Source organism: Eptatretus burgeri, chromosome 2, assembly GCF_056783735.1.
Source record: "Eptatretus burgeri isolate ZD-2024b chromosome 2, Ebu_testis_v1, whole genome shotgun sequence".
In the NCBI taxonomy this organism is placed as follows: domain Eukaryota; kingdom Metazoa; phylum Chordata; class Myxini; order Myxiniformes; family Myxinidae; genus Eptatretus; species Eptatretus burgeri.
Genome location: NC_140962.1, coordinates 71,201,429 through 71,227,360, shown reverse-complemented (window position 1 = coordinate 71,227,360; position 25,932 = coordinate 71,201,429). Strand labels below are relative to the sequence as shown.

General features: G+C 45.3%; 1 protein-coding gene across 1 annotated transcript in view; it reads left to right on the top strand.

Annotated features, from left to right (window-relative positions):
- Nucleotides 1-25,932, top strand: part of WDR75 (WD repeat domain 75) — a 110,678-nt gene that overhangs the window by 1,834 nt on the left and 82,912 nt on the right. Inside the window, exons 2-6 of the mRNA XM_085869718.1 lie at nt 840-969; nt 16,270-16,335; nt 23,452-23,572; nt 23,757-23,881; nt 24,017-24,087. Of these exons, the coding sequence (XP_085725844.1) occupies nt 840-969; nt 16,270-16,335; nt 23,452-23,572; nt 23,757-23,881; nt 24,017-24,087 (513 nt within the window). The remainder of the gene's footprint in view (nt 1-839; nt 970-16,269; nt 16,336-23,451; nt 23,573-23,756; nt 23,882-24,016; nt 24,088-25,932) is intronic.

Genomic DNA, 25,932 nt, shown 5'->3' with positions numbered 1-25,932 from the left:
TGTGTGTGTGTGTCTGCGTGTGTGTGTCTGCGTGTCTGCGTGTGTGTGTCTGGGTGCCTGCGTGTGTGTCTGCGTGTGTGCGTGTGTGTCTGCGTGTGTGTGTGTGTCTGCGTGTGTGTGTGTGTCTGCGTGTGTGTGTGTGTCTGCGTGTGTGTGTCTGCGTGTGTGTGCCTGCGTGTGTGTGTGGCCGCGTGTGTGTGTGTCCGCGTGTGTGTGTGTCCGCGTGTGTGTGTCCGCGTGTGTGTGTGTCCGCGTGTGTGTGTGTCCGCGTGTGTGTGTGTCCGCGTGCGTGTGTGTCCGCGTGTGTGTGTCCGCGTGTGTGTCTCCGCGTGTGCGTGTCCGCGTGTGTGTGTCCGCGTGCGTGTGTCCGCGTGTGTGCGTCCGCGTGTGTGCGTGTGTCCGTCCGTGTGTGTGTGTGTGTATGCGTGTGTGCGCGTGTGTCTGCGTGTCCGCGTGTGTGTGCGTGTCCGCGTGTGTATGCGTGTCCGTGTGTGTATGTGTGTGTGTCCGTGTGTGTATGTGTGTGTGTCCGCGTGTGTATGTGTGTGTGTCCGCGTGTGTATGTGTGTGTGTCCGCGTGTGTATGTGTGTGTGTATGTGTGTCCGTGTGTGTATGTGTGTGTGTCCGCGTGTGTATGTGTGTGTGTCCGCGTGTGTATGTGTGTGTGTCCGCGTGTGTATGTGTGTGTGTATGTGTGTGTGTCCGCGTGTGTGTATGTGTGTGGTTTGTGTGATTTGTGAGAGTCTGAGTGAGAGATTTTATTACAATTACTAATTGAACGTTCATTATAAACTTGTCACTATTTATATTTAGCACTCATAAATCTGTCCACCTGCAGGTATCTGGTGTGCACATCAGGCGATGTTGTCAAAGTGTTTGCCACGACCACGGGAGAATGCCTGCACAAACTCGTGGGCCACAAAAGTACGGTGACGGGTCTACAGCTGAACCCCAAAAACTTCCTGCAGGTGGGTATGGTGCCATCGGGGCCGTACACACACGCACAAAATAAAGGACCGTGGGTCCTGAAGCTCACCTGGATCAGGAGCAACAGTCACTCAAATCTCCCACCCTCTTGCAGAGATGGCGACTTGGACTCGAGTCGCAAATTTTGTGACTTGAGACTTGAGCTTGTCGACTTGTTGAGAATGATGATGAATGAATGAACACTATTATATCAAAATAAATATATCTCAGTGATGTGTTTGTGACTAATTTTAATTCGATAACGTGTCTGGGAGGATGTAATTTAATATTTATAAACCAAGACCACCAGAGTCGGGCGCCAAAGGGAGCATGAACTCGGTAAATTGATCACGCCGAGTTGACAAAAGTATGATGTATCAGTTTACAACAATGCCGAACATTGTGAATTTCCAGATCAACTCGATGAGATGTTACGTGATTTCTTTATAATAGGCATCAATGACGACTCAATTCTGCGGAAACTCCTGACTGAATCTGACCCCAATTTGGCTAAAGTCATGGATGTAGCCACCGTGTGTATGCAAACTGTCGAGAGCCTGCGTGTGATCTCTAACAAGTCAAAAGTTATCCAGCAGGACCCGTCGGTTGGCAAGATAACCTTTGGCTACGACAAGCAAAAGTGTCTGGAACCACCCAATTCACCTCCACCTTCTGACATTTCTGAATCTACCCGGAAGGTTGGGGTAACTTGTTGGCGTTGTGGTGGTAATCATCAAGCTTTCCAATGTCGGTACAGGAGTTGTACCTGTGACAACTGTGGTCAGCAGGGACACTTGTAGTGCCGTCGTTCTCGATCCAAGTCGATGAACTTGTCTCCTGCTTATCACACTGGGGAGAAACCTGATGCAGCGGACGGTAGGTCACAGAGCACAGCCTGCAGCCGAGAGTCAAGTGAGGAACGTCATGTGGTTGTCTCTGTTGAAACAAAGAACTCCGATGCCCCAATTGTAGTTGATGTAACAATCTATAAGATCCTGGTGAGGATGGAAGTTGATACCGGCACTTCCAGATCAATTATGAGCGAGAGCAAGTTCACCTCCATCTGCCCTCTGAGAAAGGCTCCTGCACTCTGGCCTGTATCTACTGACTTGAGAATGTACACAAAGGAGGTGGTTCCTGTTGTTGGCTCAGTTAACGTAACTGTAGGATATGGAAACGGCACTCATGTCCTACCACTACTGACAGTGCGTGGAGAAGGACCAACCCTCTTTGGCCGAGATTGTTTACGAATAATCAGACTTAATTGGAGTGACATAAACAGAGTGTCCAACTCTGGTGCTGGATACAATACCGTGCGCAACAAGTACCCTCACCTGTTCAGCAACGGTGTTGGCACCTTTGCAGGGCCCAAAGTGAGGATTCATGTTTCTGTAGATGCTCAGTCATTGTTCCATAAGGCTATACCTGTGCCCCACATGATGCGATCAATGATCGAATGTGAGCTTGACCACCTGCAGAGTGAGGGCATCATCTCACCAGTCGAGTACTCCGACTGGGCAGCACCTATCATTCCAATACTCAAAGCAGATAGAACAGTGCGCATTTGTGGGGACTACAAAACGACGATCAACCGTGATTCAAAGCTGGATTGCTAATCTTTGCCCAAAGCAGAGGATCTGTTCACCACTCTCATGGGTGGTCAGACATTCACTAAGCTTGACTTGACCAATGTCAATGCTCAAATGGAACTGCATGATGATGCCAAGCCCTATACATGCATCAACACTCATCGAGGACTCCACTTGTACAACAGATTCCCATTTGGCCTGCGCTCTGCCACACCAATCTTCCAACGCAAGATGGAGACATGATTGAAAACTATACCAAAGATGGTCGTATTCCAGGACGACACACCAGTGACTGGCAAGTCACAACATGAAGTCCTCAATCGGCTGTCACAAGCTGGGGTATGCCGAAGGTGTGAGAAGTGTACTTTTATGGTACGTGAAGTTGAATACCTGGGTCATCAAATCTCCTGTCAAGGCATTTTGCCTTCAACGAGCAAATTTGAAGCAATTGCAAATGCACCAATGCCACAAAACATTTCATAACTTCGTGCATTCCTGGGTATGTTGACCGACTTTGGTAATTTCCTGCTTCAACTAAGCACAACCGTCGAGCCTCTGCATCTTCTCCTCAGGAAAGGCGTTGTCTGGAAATGGGAGGCTGCCCAAACAAGAGCGTTCAAGGCCGCTAAAACCATGCTGTTCTCCTCCTCGCCATGACTTGTACATTATGACCCATCCAAGGAACTTGTTCTCAGTTGTGATAGCTCTTCATATGGCATTGGGTGTGCGTTGTTGCAAACAAATGGAACCGGTAATCTCCAGCCTGTTGCGTATGCATCATGAACCCCATCTGACACTGAACGTCGCTATGCTAAAGTAGAACGAGAGGTGTTAGCGTGTGTCTGGGGCACCTTAAAGATGCACTAATATGTCTTTGGAAGACATATTACCATTGAGACTGATCACAAATCCTTATTACGTCTGAGGGGGTGTATGCATTCAAGGGGTAATTAGGATGTTTAATTAGGTATGCCATGCTGTTCGAGTTTATCAGGATCTCGATGTAATAAGTAGCAATTCAGTGGTGATAAGTTGTCTAGTAAATGTCCATTTCTTCAAGGGGGAAATGATAATTGTCACGTAATTAGATTGGGAGACGGGTTAGGGTAAGTGTGTCTGCGTAAACCCCTTTTAGTATTCCCTGGAGGCTTGCCGTGATGTCACACGACAGTGCTGCGGATGGCTCCGCCCCGTGATCACGATTGGCGGAAGGCGACGGCGGAGGGCCAATAAAACGGCTCGATTGGAAGTGACGAGGACTCGAGGATAAAAAGGTTCTGTCCGGGGAAAAGGGGTGGAAGAAGAAGATCGATAAAGAGAAATCGTTTTGGTGGAGGTTGTTGGGCTCGGAGCGTGCTCTATTGTTGCGCTGGTTCGTTCCTGGATTCGTAGTGTCTCGTGGCCTTGCTGTGCCTCGTGCCTCACCTCGGTTGGCTCTGGGGTTCTGCTGGCTCGGAGTACGGGGTCGAACGGCGGGCGGACCTGCCTCCCTCTCCTGCTCGCAACTTGGCGCCAGAACTGGCTCCCTGGCGGCTGTGAGCGGACTTGGGCCGACACCAGGAGGTCGACAGCTCCACGGTGTCTCCTGCCCCTGACGAGCGCAACGCCAGCTCATCCGACGCCAATCCAGGGAATGTTACGTCTACACCACGGGCCAGCCTGACCACCAGGACCAGCTACGTTTTGTGTGTGTGTGTGTGTGTGTGTGTGTGTGTGTGTGTGTGTGTGTGTGTGTGTGTGTGTGTGTGTGTGTGTGTGTGTGTGTGTGTGTGTGTGTGTGTGTGTGTGTGTGTGTGTGTGTACCTGGCGCCTTAGAGGGTTTGAGATTTGTATATCCATTGGAATTGTTTGTGTTTTCCCCACGCCCGAACCCACACCACCATCCCGTCGAATCGCCCCGGATTCCTCCTCTTGCCGAGTCTTATTATTTCTGGTTAGAGAAATAAACATTATTAACTCAGTGAAAAGCGACTCGTGCCACCTTCCTCGTCCCGTTTGCGGTAGAGCGATTAAAACCGCCATCTTTGGGTTATAAAAAAACAAACCGCCTCCATCGTTTCGGCTCATTCTACGTTGGCGGGACTGTTCAAGTCCCGTGGACGTCACACCCTTGTTAGGTCTCCTGGGAGAAACCAGAGCCATTCTGCCCACATCATCAGGTCGTGTACAACGTTTGGCGTTGGCCCTTGCCGGTTATGACTATTCATTGGTTTACCGCCCAGGTAAGGAAATGTACTGTGATGACGCGCTCAGTCGTTTTCCGCTTCCCGTTACCATCCCAGAACCTCCATAATCTGGTGATATTATTCATCTCATTGCTCACGTCATTCACGATGAGGTGCCCGTAACCGCTAAGGCCTAAGTCACATTTGCCATTGCGGCCGTGGGGTCTCCAAAATCTACAGCCACTAGCAATTATACGGCGGCCGCAGTGTTTCCACGGTCACACAATGTAGCAGTCACATATGTTTTTATTTTTCAGGGAGCCGCACGGCGTATTTCGAAATTGTGGTGACCGAAAACGTGGGGTTGCCGTACGGTCTTTGATTTGATGTCGCACGGTGACCTTAAGGGGGCCCTGTGGCGGCCATAGAATTTTCAAGGCAGACGCAAGGTAGCCTCAAGGTGCCCGCAAGGCGACCGCAGGGGGGCCCTAAGGCGAACGTGCGGCCAGACGGACGGTAACGAATGGGTTAAAAAAAATTTTTTTACCAGGTTTTTTTTTTCGGCTTGTCGAATTGCTACGGCGAACGTAGAAATGAAAAAAGTTATAACTCCGCGTTATAATTCCGCGTGACCCCTACGGCCTGTAAAAGATAGCCAAACGGCATAGGGCCACCCTGAGGCCACCACAGAAACTCTGCAGCCGCCGCACGTTTCTGTCAATTCAGAGGGCGTACGGCCGCCGTATCCTCGCCGTAGAGCAAATGTGACTTAGGCCTTAGCAGATTGCTTGTGCTACCAATAGGAATCCAGATTTGTCACAAATTAAACGCTGTGCTATGGTAGTTGATTGGGCATCACTACCGGAAGGGGCGAAACCGTACCTCATCTGGAAGGATTGTTTCTCTATTGATGCAGACTGCCTGCTTTGGGGTAGCCGAGTGATAATTCCGTATAAATTCCGCAGGAAAATTATCAGTGAACTCCACAATGCTCATCCAGGCATAGTCATCCTGAAGGCTATTGCCCGAGCCCATGTTTGGTGGCCTGGTTTGGACAGTGACATTGAGTCCAGTGTACGCCATTGTTACATTTGTCAAGCTCATGCCAAGACTCCTTGGCCATGTGGTCGTGGCCATCAAAACCATGGTCCAAACTACACATCGACATGCTGGTCCATTTCAAGGGAAGCTCTTCCTTATCCTAGTTGATTCCCACTCCAAATGGATTGAAGCTGTCGTGGTGCCATTCTCATCTTCTGCTGTAACAATTGAAGCTCTCCGTATCATGTTCGCGCAACATGTTGGTTCCAAACTCTATTATTTCAGATAATGGATCATCATTTACGTGTTCAGAGTTTCAGAACTTCTTATAAAATGAATGGCATAAGCACTACACATCTGCTCCCTACAAACCTGCCAGTAATGGCCAAGCTGAACGTGCTTTTCAGATCATCAAGAATGGTCTAAGCCGCGTCAAGGAAGGTTCCATTCAATCTCGTCTAGCTCATGTGTTGCTCAACTACCTCACCAGACCACATCAAACCACCAGTCGCTCACCTGCCAACGTTCTGATGGGTTGTGAATTAACAACACGGTTATCATTAGTGCAACCGGATGTTACGGTCGAGGTCGAGAATAACAAGCATCAACAGAATCGTAGTCACGACCAAACGTCTGTGTAACGCAACTTCCAGATCAATGATCCTGCACACGTGTTGAACTCCAGATGTGGAACCAAGTGGTTATCTGGCATGATTATCGACAACATTGGTGAAATGATGTTTCTTGTGAAGTTGTGTGATGGTCGATGCGTGCGTATACATGATGACCAACTCAGGTTACGCCACAAGGAGCCAAACATTGAACTGGCTCACAAGTGCCTTTGTCACTCACTCCTGTATTAACACCACCTGTGTTTGAACCTGAGGTGTTTCCTCCTGAAAGCTTTTCACCCATCAATGTACCTGAACTTCTTCCCGACCCTGTGCCCCTTATTGAGAAACCCACAGTAGTCGCAAGCAAGGACAGCCTTCTACTTGCCCTTAGAAGATCACATTGTGTCTGTAAGCCTCCTGAGCGTCTTGATTTGTAAAAAATAAAATAAATAAAAGGGGTAGTGGGAAGATGTGATTTATAAGTAGTTTATACTAATGTATACATACATGGGTGCACCGGGGCGTGTTGGTGGGGAGTCACGTGACCCACCCATGGTCTGATGCAGTGCTGTGCTGTGCCCGTGTCCAGATTAAACCTATTGTTCCCACTTCAGAGTCTTCATCCCTGTTCATTGAGTACCTTACAAAACGCAATTAGCTATACACCGCCCAAAGTGCCGCTGCACATACATGCGTCTGGTGAAGTAAAAGGAGGTAAATTATGGAGAAGAGGAAGAAGAGCTCTGGTATCTTTAATGACATGGATTCTACATCCTCAAAATCAGTTGGTATGTATTCCATATGACATACGTATTCTTCTTCTTCTTCTTTCGGCTAGCTCCCGTTAGGGGTCGCCACAGCGGATCAACCGTCTCCATTTCGCTCTATCCTCCACATCTTCCATTGGCATTTCCATTGACAGTTGACCCCAAGTATTTAAACCCATCCACCTTCCCCACCTCAACTCCTTGCAACTGCACCATACCACCACCCTCCCTCTCATTTACGCACATGTACTCCGTCTTACTCCGACTGACTATCATTACCCTTCTTTCCAGTGCGTACCTCCACCTCTCGAGGCTCGATTCAGCCTGCTCCCTACTCTCCCTACAGATCATGATGTCATCCACGAACATCATAGTCCATGGAGACTCCAGTCTGATCTCGTCCGTCAACCTGTCCATCACCATTGCAAACAGGAAAGGGCTCAGAGTCGATCCTTGGTGCAATCCCACTTTAACCTTAAACCGGTCCGTCATTCCTACCGCACACCTCACCGCTGTCACACTGTCCTCATACATATCCTGCACGATCCTCACATACTTCTCCAACACTCACGACTTCCTCCTTCAATGCCACAACTCCTCTCTTGGCACCCTATCATAAGCTTTCTCTAAATCCACAAACACACAATGAAACTCCTTCTGGCCTTCCCTATACTTCTCCATCAACATTCTCAAAGCAAACATTGCATCAGTGGTGCTCTTTCCTGGCATAAACCCACATTGCTGCTCACAGGTCGTCACCTCTCCTCTCAACCAAGCTTCCACTACTCTTTCCCACAACTTCATGGTGTGGCTTAACAACTTTATCCCTCTGTAATTTCCACAGCTCTGCACATCACCCTTATTCTTGAAAATCGGAGCCAGTACACTTACTCTCCACTCCTCCGGCATCCTCTCACTTTCCAAGACTTTATTAAACAATCTGGTTGAAAACCCCACTGCCATCTCTCCGAAGCACTTCCATGCCTCCACTGGTATGTCATCTGGGCCAACCGCCTTTCCACTTTTCATCCTCTTCATAGCAGTCCTCACTTCATCCTTACTGATCCACCCCACTTCCAGATTCACAATCTCCATCTCTTCCAACCTTCTCTCTCTCATTTTCTTCATTCATCAGCTCCTCAAAGTACTCCATCCACCTTCTCAACACACTCTCCTCGCTCGTCAGCACATTCCCACTTGCGTCCTTTATCACGCGAACCTGCAGCACATCCTTCCCAGCTCGGTCCCTCTGTCTTGCCAATCAGTATAAATCCTTTTCCCCTTCTTTTGTATCCAACTTCTCATACAGCTCGTCATGTGCCTTTTCCTTGGCCTTTGCCACCTCTCTCTTTGCCTTGTGCCGCCCCTCCTTGTACTCCTGCCAACTTTCTTCATCTCTCTGACTATTCCACTTCTTTTTCACTGACCCCTTCTTCCTTATACTTTCCTGTACTTCCTCATTCCACCACCAAGTCTCCTTATCTTCCTTCCTCTGTCCAGATGTCGCACCAAGTACCTTCCTCGCTATCTCCCTCACCACTTCTGCTGTCATTGCCCAATCATCCCACCCATCTTTACCACCATCCAATGCCTGTCTCACCTCCTCCCTAAATTTCACGCAACAGTCTTCCTCCTTCAGCTTCCACCATCTGGTCCTTGGTTCAATCTCTTCCTGAACTCTCTTCCTCAACCTCACCTCCAAAGTCATCCTACAGAACACCAATCGATGCTGTCGAGCTACACTCTCCCCTGCCACCACCTTACAGTCACTAATCTCTTTCAGGTTGCATCTCTTACTTAAGATGTAATCCACCTGTGTGCACTTTCCTCCACTCTTGTATGTCACCCTGTGTTCCTCCTTCTTCTTTAAATACGTATTTACCACTGCCATTTCCATTCTTTTTGCAAACTCTACCACCATTTGCCCTTCCACATTTCTCTTGTTGAGACCGTACCGACCCATCACCTCCTCATACTCTTTATTCCCTTCCCCAACATGCCCATTGAAATCTGCTCCAATCACCACTCTTTCATCCTTGGATACACTCTCCACCACTTCATCTAACTCACTCCAGAAATCTTCTTTATACTCCATCTCACACCCCATATGTGGGGCATATGCACTGATGACATTCATCATCACCCCTTCAATTTCCAACTTCACACTCATCACTCGGTCAGACACTCTCCTCACCTCCAATACCCTCTTGACATAATCTTCCTTCAGGATTACCCCAACACCATTTCTCCTCCCATCCACACCATGGTAGAACAGTTTGAAACCACCTCCAATGCTCCTAGCCTTACTCCCCATCCACTTGGTCCCTTGTACACACAGTATGTCCACCTTTCTTCTCTCCATCAAATCAGCCAACTCTCACCCTTTGCCAGTCATCGTCCCAACATTCAGAGTTCCAACTCTCACCTTCACCCTTCCCCCTCTCCCACTGCCTCCGGACTCGCCTTCCCCATCTACTTCTCCTCGTTCGCCCAGCAGTAGCACAATTTCCACTGGTACCCTGCTGACCACCGGTACCAGTGGCGGTCGTTGGTAACCCGGGCCTCGACCGATCTGGTATGAAAATTTGTTTTGTTGTCCGCATAATGATTTGGCATAGGTTTTTACGCCGAATGCCCTTCCTGACGCAACCCTGGTCGCCCCTTACGACACACAGGGATATGGTACACCTATTCTAACTGGGGCATACACCGGGCCCAGTGCAACTGGTCCTCATTTCGCCGACCTCGGAAGGATGGCAGGCTGAGTCAACCCCCTGGTGTTTTCGGCTTGACACATATATATATATATATATATATATATATATATATATATATATATATATATACATACATACATACATACATACATACATACATACATACATACATACATACATACATACATACATACATACATACATACATACATACATACATACATACATACATACATACATACATACATACATACATTAATTCAGTGTCCCAATGGGGCTTGAACTCAGGACCTTTTGGGTCCCAAGCCGCTGCCCTAACCACTGCGCCAACACCAGGCTTAAATATGTATGGAATGAATTATTCCTGCTGCTCGGTTCATACCCAATCAGCTTCTTCCATGTTTTTTTTGTTTTTTGAGTCGACGTGTTGTGTCGTCGACGACGACGTGTTTCTCACCTTCACTCTTTCATTCCTCTATTTTTTCCCCCCGCCTTTGGAATAGACTCCCACACTCTTCCATCCCATTCTTCTCTCCAGGTCTTCAAAACAGTTGTTCACCACCACCTCTTATCTTCTGCCATCCAAAACCTTGATCTTTTCTACCCCCATTAATCCACCCAAACCCACCTCCTTCAAATTCCCTGCTTTCCTTCCTGAAAGTCCCTGTTGTGTACATCTTGTTTATCCTGTGTACCCTGCCCCATCCCTCTCCCTTCCACAGATCTCATGCCTGTTCCACACTTTTTCATTCCTTATCCTCACCCTCTTGTCTCCTGCCCCCCATGTTGTGTGTTCGCTCTCATACAAGCCTCGACAGTGTATAACAAAACGATCTCACAATGAAACGAAAACACACACACACACACACACACACACACACACACACACACACACACACACACACACACACACACACACACACACACACACACACACACACACACACACACACACACACACACACACACACACACACACACACACACACACACACACACACACACACACACACTGGTTTGAGCTTTCAGTGGACATTCTAACCAATACACTGCAGTTTCAGATTGCTGCGACTCTGTGCATGTGCGCTCCACGTTGCAGGGTTGCCAGATTTGAAGAGCGGAATTATCGCATTGGAACATCAAAATTATCATACGATTCCGACGAACCATATGAATTTTTTTGTTGTTGTTGCTGGCGTTAACCCACAATGCACAGCGAAAATTAAATTTGCAACCTTTGACCGTCGTAGATTCAGAGTGTAATTCTAGAAACAGTCATTCCCGTTAATTCCTGGTTTTTCCCTTCCTGTACATGGCCTCTGCTGTGCTCGTTTCCCCCCTTATGACTGCATCAATGCATGAGAGTTAAATAATAACACCTTGGCTTCTGCCGTGGCCAAAAATATTGGCACCCTTGCACCTTTTTTCAAATAAAGCACAATTTCTTCCAGAAAATAGTTGAAATTAAAAAAATCTTTTGCTATCCGCATATGTATTTCTTTGGTTTGCAGTGGAACAAAACAAAAATAGCTTGAAAAAAACCCTGCAAAATCTTAGCTTATTCCACATAGAAATCCTAAAATGGCCTGGACAATGTTATTGGCACCTTTTAGAAGTTGTGAGAAATAATTAGATTTCAAGCCTGTGATTCTCCTTTACTTTGGAATTGAACTCACCTGTGGTGAGTTGCAGGTGCCTGCAGAATAAAAATCACTCATTCACCCAGTTTGAATAGAGAAAATGAGTCATTCTGCTGTTTTGTGTCACTGTGTGAACCGCAATGAGCATGGAGAAAAGAAAGAAAACCAGATAATTGTCTGAGGAGGTCAGACACAAGATTGTAGCCAAGCACGGACAATCTCAACACTACAAGTCCATCTCCAGAGACCTTGATGTTCCTGTGTCCACCACACTCAATGTAATCAGGTAGTTTAAGGCCCAGGGCACTGTAGCAAACCTCCCTGGACGTGGCCGCAAGAGAAAACTTGATCGAAGATTACAGCGAAGGATTGTTCGAATGGTGGAGAAAGCACCTCGATCAACTGTCAAACAGATTCAAGCTGACCTTCAGACACAAGGTACGACAGTTTCAACTCGCACCATCCGTCGCCAACTCGATGAAAGGGGGTTCTATGGTAGGAGACCCGGGAGGAACCCACTGCTGAGAGAGAGACATAAGAAAGCCAGACTGGAGTTTGCCAAAACACACCTGAACAAGTGAAAATCCTTCTGTGAGAATGTCCTGTGGACAGATGAGACCAAATTAGAGCTTTTTGGTAAAGCACATCATCTCTATGTTTACAGAAAACAAAATGAAGCCTTCAAAGAAAAGAACACCTTCCTACAGTCAAACATGGAGGTGGTTCAGTGATGTTTTGGGGTTGCTGTGTTGCCTCTGGCACTGGGTACCTTAAATGTGTGCGTGGCATCATGAAACCAGGGGATTCCCAAGGCATTTTGGAGCGCAATGTTCAACCCCGTGTCAGAAAGCTGGGTCTCCATCGAAGGTCATGGGTCTTGCAGCAGGACAATGACCCCAAACACACTTCAAAAAGCACCCAGGAATGGTTTAAGACAAGACGCTGGACTTTTCTGAAGTGGCCAGCAATGAGTCCAGATGTAAATCCCATTGAACACCTGTGGGAAGATCTGAAAACAGCAGTTGGGAGAAGGCACCCTTCAAACCTGGGAGAACTGGAGCAGTTTTCACAAGAAGAGAGGGCCAAACTGCCAGTAGAGAGCTGTAGGAAGTTCATTCATGGCTATAGGAAGGGCTTCACTGCAGTTATTTTGTCCAAAGGCTGTGTGTGTGTGCTGCCAAATATTAATTCGAGGGTGTCAATAATTTTGTCAATGCCATTTATTTTTATTTTCTGATTTATAAGGATATATTAAGTTCTGAATCAAAAACAAAGGTTCTGTAATATTCACAGTGAAATAAACAATTGCGGAGACCAAATACTTTTGTCAATTTCAACTTATTTTTTTTTGAGAAAATTGTGAGTTATTTGAAAAAAGTGCAAGGGTGCCAATATTTTTGGCCACGACTGTATATAAATAGCCTGAAAAAAAAAGAATCAAAATATGGAAGTGTGTTGTGCAATATTACACACCGCCTTCAAAACAAACAATGAAAACATCTTAACACGATATATTAAAGGAGAAATTGTTATATTTTCGGAAAGAGGAGATAAATGCTGTGTTTCATAACTTTCATCACTGTGACTTCATTTTGTGGATGGTTATGCTCGACTGAAATGTTACAAAAAATGCAGTGAAGTCAATACAGAGAATATAAACTCCAGATAGTCAGAGGCATATTTGAAAGTATTGTTTTAAAAGATAAATTAATATTTTAAAATACATTTTTATGACTCCGCTGATAGTCGTCGGTGCCATTATGTTTTGGGGTTGTCCGTACGTACTAATTTTTCTGTTTTCTCAGCAACTGCTTTTCTGATTGACACAAAATTTTCACCATCGGTGAACTTCTCATGTAGAATGCTTTAATGATAACTATGACGTCATGGGTCACGTGGTGTGGCAGCCATGTTGGAAAAAAGGAAAAACTTTGGACCTCTGTATCTCCAAAACCACTCCATGGAAAAAATTGAAACTTGGCATATGCCAAATACTCCCCATGGGAAACAAGTTATTTTTTTTGATGATGTCATAGGTGGCTTCGCTATGACATCATAATTGCATGTGTCAAATGCTTTATCCGATCATCATGAAAATTTTTGAGTCATCTCGGGCTAAGTTGTATGGAGGGGGAAGAAAATTGATGACGTCATCGGTCACATGGTTTAGTAGCCATGTTGTTTTTAACATAAAAACCTTCAAAAATCTTCTTCCCAAAACAGATCGAGGTGAAACTTTACAGGTATGATTGTCTATCCATGAAAAACAAAAAGTTCCCCACCTGTGACATTATAGGTCACATGGGTTGGCAGCCATATTGGATTTACCCTAAAACCTATAAAAATCTTCTCCAGAACCGACTCGACAGATCGAAGGAAAACTTAATCCACATGTTCCCCAAGCCTTGGGGATACCAGGGTGTTCATGAATCATTCATAGGTCACATGGTCTGGCAGCCAGCCATATTGGATTGAAGTAAAATCTTAAAACAATTATTTCTCTTGAACCTCTTCATCAATCGACGTGAAACTTCACAATTATGATCTCGTGGTCATGTGGAATATATGTTTTTAATTTCAACCTAATCGGATGCATGGTCTGGCAGCCAGAATTATTTAATATTTTGAATCTGGGTTCAGGGATTTAAATCAAACTTGGTACAAGTGTGTACAATGGTGTAATGATGTGGGCGGAGGCATATCTGGTGACATCGCGGCGTCGAACATTGATTGCCCTTTTAGTTAGGTTCATTTTTGTCGACGAAATGGATTCCAAGCAAATTTAGACGATTTGGTAGCTTATTTAATGAGTAAATTGTGTTTGAAGTAATCGATTTTCTCCTTATTTATGCTCTAATTCGAATTTTTGTTGTTGTTGTAGACCAACATACGGCCACTTTCTGAACTCATTGCGTTCACCTGCACACTGTGATGTCATTTGTTTTTAAATATCTCCTAAATGTTGAAGCCCTAACCCTAATTTGATGTGTGCTCGGAAGTGATGTGTGCATTGCTTTTCTCAGTTACTCTCTGTGCACGTGCTTGCATGATGTTACACCTGCATGAAAAATGCTACGTAAGGTGTGACAGAGAATGTCATAATCTCCCCAGCAGACTGAGAAAAATGTCATGAAATTTAAACTGAAAATTGAAGGTTGAGTACTTATTTTTTTGGAATTGCCAGAATTATCATACATTTGCAATTTACCATCGTACAAGAGGTTGAATTGTCGTACAAACATGATACTTATCGGACATCTAGCAACCCTGTCACTTCACTATAGGTAACATGGCAGAGATTCCGAAGGTGATCTTATTTGCTTATATAAACGTTTGAATCACCAAGATTAATGACACGCAAAGGACTGAGTCTGCCTTCTGGTCACTGAGTTTCGTTCCCGATTGTAACCATTTTGGTCACCAAATGTAACCATTACACCACCGAGTCAGGTCAACGAGTTTGAATTAAAGCAATTAAAAATTTGTCATTTTTATTTTGTGCATGTCATTTATTTTACAGAGTACACAGGCCCAAAAAAAATCATCAAGCTCATTTAAACAACCAGCCTCATGACTCGTGTAAACCTTTTGAGTATTAAAGGCTTAAATGTAACCAAGGTCTATCTTATGATATAAATGACATTATGACATGACACTTGACTTGAGACTTGCCCTCAAAGACTTGAGACTTGGCTCAGGTGACTTATTGACATCTCTCCCTCCTTAGACCCTGATTTTTTTTTCTTCTAATGCTGTGAACAAACTTTGGTACATCATGGGTGATGAAGGTTGTGGTCAAATTTCATCCAAATCGTGTATATAGTTTCGGAGAAGAGTGAATACCCATTTTGGGGGGGGGGGGGTTAAAATTCCCTTCCCCCGGAGGCTCCCTTAATGAGAACGGATTTTTATGAGGTCAATACACCTTTGTTAGGCCTCAGATATTAAGCTTGTGGCCCAATTTCATCAAAATCGTGTTTGGTTCAAGCAATAATGATTGCAGTGTTTATGGACTCACTCACTCACTGACCTACGGACATTGCTCGATCACATGAGCTCACTAAACTAAAGTCCGGGTGAGCTAAAAACATGACTTATTTTTGGCATTTTTTTAACACCACCCCTCCCCTCTTTGCTGCCTGATGATGCTTCGCCTGACCTCTCCCCTTGCGCCCCTACAAAATACCACCTTACTGAATAGCCTTCCCTCTCATAACGACACAAAATCTGTCCTCCGCATGATTTATTCAGTGCACAATCATGATATCTGGTAAGGTACAAGACAATGATGAAATGTTTACAATGGACAACATTTATTTCAAATGAAAACCATTTTCAACTACAACTATGGGTAACAAAATGGGGATAAAGTGCAGTTGATCCTCGGATATGCTCCCAGATTGCTCCTCGATGTGGAGTTCCATATTGGACACAATTGCTTAATGGCATGTGGCTGTGAAATCCTCCCTCCAAACCTCCTCAACATCCCTTGATGCTCCAGGAAACACTCACACATCACAAATCCCCAAAGCATCTTGTATTTTTTTTTTGTATGACTTCATCGGGAGGTGAAGAGATTAAGAGTAATGTCAGATTTCTGCTCTCTGAATGCCGAATATATTTTTTTTTTTCATGTTTAAAGCTCTCTCTCCTGGAAGAGTGTTTAGAGAACAATCAACACAATATATGGTAATTCAAACATAGGGTTGCGGTATCATAAGTGCTCAGAATGTAAATGCCAATCAGTTTGCCCAACATTTGTGCTGCAGATGTACTCCAGCTCACTTGATGGCACCATCAAGCTTTGGGACTTCATGGATGGGATTCTCATCAAGGTAATCCTTGCTCTTATAGCATTTATCTACTGGTTCAAATCAAGAAAATTGTTTCTTCCCTTCAATGGCTCCTACTTTAAGTCTTCTTTATTATTATTATTATTATTATTATTATTATTATTATTATTATCAGGGACCCGAGGAACATCCGCACAATGTACAATGTCACTTCAAGTCCTCAACCTCCGCCTCCCAAACCCCAAGTCGTCAACCCCCATCTCCTAAACTCCAAACCCCAAGTCCTCAACCTCCCCATCCAAACTCTGTACAATCTTTGCTCTCCCCTTCCCCCATCTAAACCCCAACTCTGTCCTTCCCATTCTTACATCGATAATTACATATTTCATATCATGTCACCACAATTTCTTATCAAGTTTTAACTTGTCTTACTTGGAACCTCCATATCATCACTCGTCAATAAATGATCTCAATATTCTGGTGTATTTTGTGCCATCCTCGATCTCTTGACTTAGTGGGGCAGATAACAGCAATTTTTGAGAGGAATCGTGCAAATTATGATACAAGCATCAAATTTGGCACATTTGTTCTCCAGGGGATTCTAATCAAATCTGCCTGATTGGCCATTTGAAAATCCAAATTTTAAAAAATTTGAAGAAAAAAAAAAAAACTTCAAAAAAGTCAAGATCACGAATGAATGTTGGATGCTGGCTGAGATTGGTGAATGTTTCAGAAACATCATCAAAGACGTTCCAAGTCTGCCATGCAGTTTTCTTCCCTTTACCGCGGAAGGCAGACACGACGTCACATCCAGTGAATGCATGGAAGTATGGGATCCCTCTAGCTTTCTCAGGCCCTATTGCAGAAACTACCTCATGGACTGGAATCCATCGTGCCTTGGCTCCTTGGAGAAAGGCAATCCACATGTTCTCAAGACCTAGTTCCTGTAAGGATGGCAGTACAGATATTGCTATGACTAGTACGTCCGTGTCATTAGCTTTAATGATAATGGACTTGCTACCATCCGTCGTTGCATCCCTGGCGTGTACAAATATTTGAGTATCAGCTTCTTCATGACAACATGGAGACACAGCATCCAGTGACTTCCTTGTGTTGCTAATGCCATCTTCTCCTTTTGTGACAATGACTGTGCTTGTCATCTGTGCTTCACACATCTTTTCCACAAAGAAGTGAAACAGCTCAGTCTTGTTGCTGTCATCTCGAAGAAAGCTTCTCCAGTTACTTGGGGTCTTACTGGTTCCTGTCACTCTTCTTCGGATTCCTTGCCACCTTTTCGACCTTGCCTCGGACTTTAGACTTGACTTCTTGTACACATCAAACACAACGTCCACCCTCTCGGACCTGGCACCATAGGATTCCACCTTTGGGATGATGTCTTCTTTAGCATAGTCATCAAATATCTTTGAAGTGCGTGGAGGTAGGGCATTGATAAGTGCTGATCCATCAATGATGACTGCATCTCCCCTTGGTTCTCTGTCTGGGATGTTCACTTTTGCTTCAAGAATTTCAGCCAGCTGTGACTTCAAATTTATTTATTTTTTTTTCAAATTTTTCAAAATTTGGATTTTCAAATGGCCAATCAGACAGATTTGATCAGAAAGCCCTGCAGAACAGAAATGCCAAATTTGATGCTTGTATCGTAATTTGCACGATTTTTCTACTATCTACTACACTAACTAGCGTCTTTACCATGTCTTTACCACATTTGGGAAAAGTCAGTAATGTAATTTTTTTTTCAAACTGCTTTTGATTCCGACCAGCCCCTTTTTTCGTTTTTTCCAATTTGCCACATATGCTTATTTACTTCACATAATATGTGAATTGCATATCCATGCACATGTGAAATAGTTTGTTTATAAAACCTGTATTTACTCGCTATTCAGTCTTGAAAACTTGGGTGAAAATCAAAAACTTGTATTTAACACTTCAAATAATAATAACAATAATAATAATGACTATTTTCTTTCCTCTGCATTATGAAAACGTGCCTTTTTTTCTTGATAGATGACATGTTGTCCAGTTTTCAAATGAACTCAGCAGTTCTCTTCATTGTACGAAACTTTAATTTTGGCGGTGTAGAGTCGACCGCTGCTTCGATCACCGCAAACAAAACCTGCATTACCTCATTTCCTCTGCATTAGTTGTAATCAAAACGTACCTTTATTTCATGGTGGAAGATGCGTTGGTCAGTCTTCAAATGCACCTCAGAAGCCTATGGCTTATAAGTAACAAACAAAATCGCAGTGGGAAATGGGGGACAAAACACCCCCATTTGTGTTGGGAAAGGAATAAATTAATAACGGTAATAATGAATAGTCCCATGTGGGACAGACGCTTGTCTCCCGATGGATGGAGGACAGGTATAATTGGGGTGCATTCGGTGATTTAAATTTGATTTTCAGTTTGATTCCATGGGAAATTATGGCTGAAAAGGCCCGATAACACGATTGTATCCATGCGGTGAAAACTTTGGAGGATGAGTGGGTCCTGAATTGATGAAAAACGTTCCATTCGTTTTTGTCGAGTGATTCTTTGAATCATCATATCTCATCGTTAAGTCATTTTCAACTTTCAGAAGAATCTGCCAAAAAAACATGGGAGTAGGGGTAACTGCTTCAAAATTATAACACTTGATTTCAAAATAATTTGTTGTATAACATGGGAATTTGCCACGATAACTTCGTAATTGACTGTCCTTGGCCTAAACTAACATTGTGGAGTTTGATGTGATTTGATCCAGAGAAATGTAACGTGGAACGTGTGCTGATTATGATCATAAGATATCGCATCTGTGGAGTGAGTTATTTCCAAGCTGATGTGCTTGGTTATATTGGAATATTGGTGAGTTCAAATTTGGACATTAAGGCTTCTTCCATATTCGTCGATTGGAATGTTTTTCGAGATATCATCAAATACATGCAATGAACCATGTACCAATGCATTGATGCTGGTCTTTTGATCCCATCTGCTCTCAAGAATTGAAAAGAAATCTGGTGAAAATGAGTCACTTGAATGAATTGGATACTGCTTGTTAGCTTATCATTGTACATGATGATCACATCAAACATTTTCAGTTAATTATCTCACCGCCTGGATGGTAATTAAATAATGGCTCCATTCGTTTTTGAGCTTTTTCATGAATCATCACCCTTGTAGTCAGGTCAGGTTCGACCTGTGACCTGCTACAGGTACCATGTAAACCTGTACTAACCTGTTCCATGGTCGGGTTGTCGACGACTAAACCGTCTCCCCCACCAGGTTTTCTGGTGAGGAGGGTGTTTGGATATGGACACCCAGCAGGATTAAAAACAAAACCTGTCAAAGGGCAGAGGAGCTCCTTGTGAGCCAACGGCCATCCATATCCAGTGCCCAACTGTGTCTGCGGGCGTCCTCCTGCAGTTGGGTCACTTCTTATAGGAGGTTGGTGGCAGGATTTGCACTCCGGCCACCGTAAAACCCTTCATTCCGCAAAACGCAAAAAACGCAAAAAAATCTGAAAACCCACTCCGTGGGAGTACCTCCTGTGCAGCTTCCCTTCGCAGGGCAGCTCACCGGATGACGGGATTGGGGCAAAGCCTTCGGGACCCCCAATCTTTGATAGGAGGGAAACCACGGGGTAACATCCCTGGGTCAGATTGCGGGAGAGTGTGTCGGAGTGGTGCTGAGGTGTCGTCCACCAGACGGCGGTCTCCTTGGGTTAACCTGAGGCGGTCCCTTCGGGTGGGTGCCTGGAATGTCCTATCCCTAAGAGAGGATGATCACCTGTCTCTGTTATCATCTGAGCTCAAGCGTTTGGACATCGGGATTGCAGCTCTCTCTGAGGTTCGGAGACCGGATTGCGGCGAGATAATGGTGGGTGGTTACACCTACTATTGGTCTGGTCGCTCTGATGGTTACCATACCCAAGGAGTTGCTGTAGCTGTGTCCAATAAGCTGACCCCAATGATAATTGAGGTAACACCGGTCAACGAGCGTATTATGAGATTAAGGATTCGTCACTCCTTAGGTGTCATTTCCCCGGTCTCTGTTTATGCTCCGACTGAGGCGAGTGATCTCACCGTGAAGGATGCATTCTACGCCACACTCGAGTCTGTGGTTGATCAGTGCCCCAGACGAGATACACTTCTAGTCTTGGGGGATTTCAATGCATCGACTGGAACTGATAGGGACGGTTATGAGGTGTGTGTTGGTCCCCATGGGTCAGGAACTATGAACCAGAATAGCACTAAGTTCCTTGACTTTGCAAGAAGTCATGGACTTAGGGTGGCTGGTTCATGGTTTCAGCGCCCACATGCTCATCGCTGGACTTGGTATTCCAACGCTGGCGGTGTGGCAAAGGAGATTGACCATGTCCTCATTGACGGTCGTTGGAGGATGATCCAGAACTGCAGGGTCTACTGGAGTGCTCAGTTCCTCAATACTGACCACAGGCTTGTTGTAGCAACTCTAAAGCTGCACCTTAAATCCTGGAGAATGGTACCATCCCAGCCTAGGCTGGATGTTGCCAAGCTCAGGGATGAGAGAGTAGCTGAGGAGTTTGCGAACAGGCTGAGTGGACACTTGGAGGGTCTGGGTGCTTTGGGGGGTCCTGAAGAGTTGTGGAGCGCCTTCAAGACCACCGTCCTTGATGTTGCCGGTGGATGCCTTGGAGCTCACCGCAGGGCAAAGAAGAATTTTGTCTCTCAAGGGACACTGGATACCATTGACCAGAGTCGCAGGGCCAGGCTGAATGGCAGAGCTGACCTGTTCAGGGAGCTGAGGCGTAAAACTGTACGTGCACTGAGGGTGGACAAGGAGGCCTATGTGCGAGGAATCTGTGAGGGGGTGGAGCATCACCTGTGGACAGGTGATTCTCGTCCCGCTTACAGGGGAATTCGCGCATTACGTTCATCCAAGCCCATCCCTCGGAGCACTGCAGTTCGAGCAGAGAGTGGTAGGCTCTTGACAGAGGAGTCTGAAGTGAAGGCCCGCTGGGCCGGTTACTTTGAGCGGTTGTACCAGGCTGATCCCCCAACTGTCGAGTTGGACGTCAAGGGTGTTACAATCCCTGTTGCTGACCCTCGAATCAACTGTGGTCCACCTACGCTTGTGGAAACACGGGCTGCGGTGAACCAGTTGAAACGGGGCAAAGCTCCAGGGATCTGTGGCATCCATGCCGAACTTCTCAAGGCTGGTGGAAATGCTGCACTCGTGTCGTTGCATGCAGTTTTGTGCTCTGCCTGGAACACAGGCATCATCCCAACTGACTGGAAGAGGGGCCTTGTTGTCCCTCTCTGGAAAGGGAACGGTGATCGCCAAGACTGCAACAACTACCGAGGGGTGACGCTGCTCTCAGTGCCGGGCAAGGTCTTTGCTCGGATAATTCTCGATAGGGTTCGCCACCATCTGCTTGAGCACCAGCGTCCAGAGCAGTCAGGCTTTACACCAAAGAGGTCAACGATTGACCGTATCCTTGCACTTTGTGTCCTCACCGAACGCAGACGAGAGTTTCGGCAGGGGCTGCTGGCAGCCTATGTTGATCTCTGTAAAGCGTTCGATTCAGTGAATCGGGATGTCCTCTGGAGGATTCTTGGTCTTCGTGGGGTGCCACCAAAACTGATCGATCTGATGTCTGAACTCTACTCTGGTACTGAGAGTGCTGTGAAGTGTGGTGGTACCATCTCTGACTTATTTCCAGTTGTTACTGGAGTTCGTCAGGGATGTGTACTTGCCCCCACACTTTTCAGCACTTGTATGGACTGGATTTTAGGGAGGATGTCGGAGAGATCAAGTTGCGGTGCGTCATTTGGGAATGTCAAGATCTCGGACCTTGACTTTGCAGATGATGCAGTCATCTTTGCGGAGACTTTAGACATCCTCTTGGGGGCCCTCGAGGTGCTGAATGAGGAGTCGGAGCCGTTGGGATTACGGGTTTCTTGGGTTAAAACTAAGATCCAGGCTTTCGGTGACATCTTGGATGCTGCTGTCCTGTCTGTGTCTGTTTGTGGTGAGGATGTTGAGGTCGTGGAGAGATTCACTTACCTTGGCAGTGATATTCATGTCTCTGCTGGCTGCGAGTCAGAGGTCAATAGACGTCTGGGTCGGGCCTGAGGAGTCATGGATTCACTGGATCATGGGGTGTGGCAGATCATGGGGCCAGTACCTGTGCGGGAGGACGAAAGTCCGAGTCTTCAGGTCCTTGGTACTTCCAGTCTTGCTCTATGGGTGCGAGACTTGGACTCTGACCAAGGATCTGAGACGGAGACTTAATTCCTTTGGTACCAGGTCTCTTCGGAGAATCCTTGGCTATCGCTGGTCGGATTTTGTGTCCAACGAGCGGTTGCTGAGAGAGACTCGGATGAGATTTGTTACCTGCATAGTCCGTGAGCGTCAGTTGCGGCTGTATGGACATGTGGCTCGTTTTCCTGACTCTGATCCTGCTCACCAGATTCTCTCAGCGAGGGAGTCTCATGAGTGGAGGAGGCCAGTGGGTCGACCACGTGCCTCGTGGTTGCAACAGGTTGACCATCATCTCAAGGAGATGGGGATGGGCCTGGCATCTCCATGGGGGATGGCCAGACGGAGGCCCCTGGAGTACCGGCGGAAAGTGGACGCAGCGACGTGCTGTTCTGGCACATGCTCCCATACCTGACCTGACCCTTGTGGCCAAATTCAGCCGCCTCGGAGGATTAGGGAAAAAATGTTAATCGACCCACTGCCTGACTGCCTGACAGACATCGTTATGTTTTCCAGAACTTGTCGACTCTGGTCGTCCACCAACAAATGACGGCAGACGCGATTCCAACTTTATCATCCATTCGAGGGGTGGCACACACATTAATGCTTCACCCTATCTGCGAAATTCCATGATGACAGTTTATAGCTGGGCTGAGATTCAAACCCAGGCGAGACGGCTCAGAGGCTTGTGCGTGTACCTCCATGCTATCCTACCAGCCCATTCGGGGAGAAAAAAAATCCAGTACATATAAAGATCTCTTTAATAAAGTAATTACATTTCCCATTTATTACATTTATCTTTTTAGACTTTTTTTTTTTTTTGTTCACCCTCATGAAGGAAAAATATTGCTTTTAGCCTTCTTGAACAGAACTGGTTATATGGTAACGTTGGTAACTTATTGTGTGTCTGAATGTTCTCAGACGTACTTGGTGCACAGCCAGCTACAAGCGCTTTTCTCCTGCTCCTCAAAAGAAAACCAGCTCTATATGTTGTGTAGGAATCGACCGGGGCTGGATGAAGTAACGCAAGATTGCAATGAATGTGAGATTGCATTGCAATACATGACATTACCAGTGATATGAAGAGTGCCAATTGATACAGTGGGGAAGCTTGTGCTTTTGCCTTTGTGTGTTTGCATATGTTATGTATACAACTTGATCTAGTAATACAGAATGCATTGTCCAGGGATTGACATCACACTTTCTGAACATGCCCCGCTTCACAGCTGTTAGCCGCCTCATCTCTGTCAAGCTACCCGAGAGTACAAAAGATATTGTCGAAGTTGAAGTTGGCGATGTTATTCTTGAATCAGCATCCAACTCTGAGAAGACAATCACCTTTAGTAAGCATGTGAGTACTCGGGTTGTGTTGTTTGAATACTGTCATTGTAGCTGTGACCCCTTTGTTGTAACTGTGCACAGTCACAGACATTGTTGTATAGACTGTAATGGCCTCATGTTATTGCCTCCACTGTGTGTGGTGCAGGGTGGTTACATAGCAGCAATTATGAAACTGCAGTTGGGAGTTTTTGACTTGAAAAAGAAGAATTGGCAATGGTAAGGGTGATGGTTCCACCTTGTATATTGTTTGTTCTTTCATTTTATTGGTTCACGAGTCAGTAAGTGACCACTATATTTGTTATTGGTGTGTCTGTCTGTCTGTCTGTCTGTCTGTCTGTCCCAAGCATAGCTCCGTGGGTTTTGATCCGATCCTGATAAAATTTTGGTGGGAGGTTTATATCATGATCTAGTTGTCTTTTCCTGAGAATGGGCGTGGTGCGCGCATTATGGGCGGAGCCACACCCAAAAAACATGTGTTTTTAGGGGGTAGCCGATTTCAATTTGCATCTTCTCCGAGGGGGTTTGTCGAATCTGGCAGGAGTTTCGGTATTTGGTTAGCCCAATGGCACCTGCATAGTCCCACGGAGCTGGATTTTTCATTTTCGTCACAAGGTCACGAACTTAGAAAATTGCGAATTTTGACATAAAAATCCATCTTCTCCAAGGGGATTTGTCGAATCTGGCAGGGGTTTCAGTATTCGGTTAGCCCAATGGCACCTGCATAACCCCACGGAGCTCGATTTTTCATTTTTGTCCCAAGGTCAAGGTCACAAGGTCACGAACTTAGAAAATTGCGAATTTTGACATAAAAATCATACGACCGCCAAAACTTTGAGAGCTGGGATGACAATTTTTTTATGCATAATCTTGAGGTCATTCCCCACCTAAAGTCTTGAAACCATTTTGCTCTATCTCGAACACCTTGCCCGTGGCACCCCCTTCAAGTTTGTCTTTACGCTGATTTCATCAAAGTATGGATAATCCGAGGAGTGCGAGATGCCATATAGCCGATATGACGTTGTATTGTTCCTGGAATGTTCCAGAGGAAGTTTTGCACCAAAGGTCATAATCCTTGACCTTTGACCTTTAAAGTTCACAAAGGTCAAATTTTCAAAGTTGTGGGAATCGAACCTGGTTTTCGACCTTCTTCGACGAACTAACTCCAATAAACTATAGCAAGTATCCTGTTTCCTTATTTTAATGTCCACAACATTGTTTTTTTGACCTTTAAAGGTTATGCAAAGGTCAAATTTTGAAAGTTGTTGAACGAAACCAGGTTTTCGATATTTTGTAGCTCATAACCTGTCACCCGTACCACATCATGTTGATCATTTTTATAACTTGGTCAAACATTATCACATTGTCTCATCCTTGACTTCTGAAACAATCTACATCGTCAAATACCGCTCGTGAACCATTGCCGTCTCCAGACTTGTTTTATTTTATTTTTATGTTGAAGGCTTCAGAAGTAATATCTGTAGAAAAGAGAAAGAGAGCCTACTTTGCAGCGGAATTTGAGCGGGTCGAGTTTTGAGGTCACATTGGTAGAGTTGACTCGTCGAATAACTTTGTATTCAATTCTGTCCAGTAAGTACGTGGAGCTGGAACCTCCCCAGATGTGAGAGCAGTACTCGATACAAGGATGAATCAATCCTTTTTATATAGTTGGAGCAACTGTTCAGAGGAGAAGAATCTTCACCATCTGAACAGGACTCCTAATTTATTCGAGGCAGACTTAGCCATTTGCGTAATGTGTGGATTCCAGGATAAATTTGATGTTGGAGTAATACCTAGTAGGTTTATTGTATCACATGGTGTAATTGTAGAGCTTTCAAAGGAAATTGGGGAGTTGAGAGGAGTTTTAGAGAGAGAGAAGAGAGAGAGAGAAGAGAGAGAGAGAGAGAGAGAGAGAGAGAGAGAGAGAGAGAGAGAGAGAGAGAGAGAGAGAGAGAGAGAGAGAGAGAGAGAGAGAGAGATATAGAGATATAGAGATATAGAGATATAGAGATATAGAGATATAGAGATATAGAGATATAGAGATATAGAGATATAGAGATATAG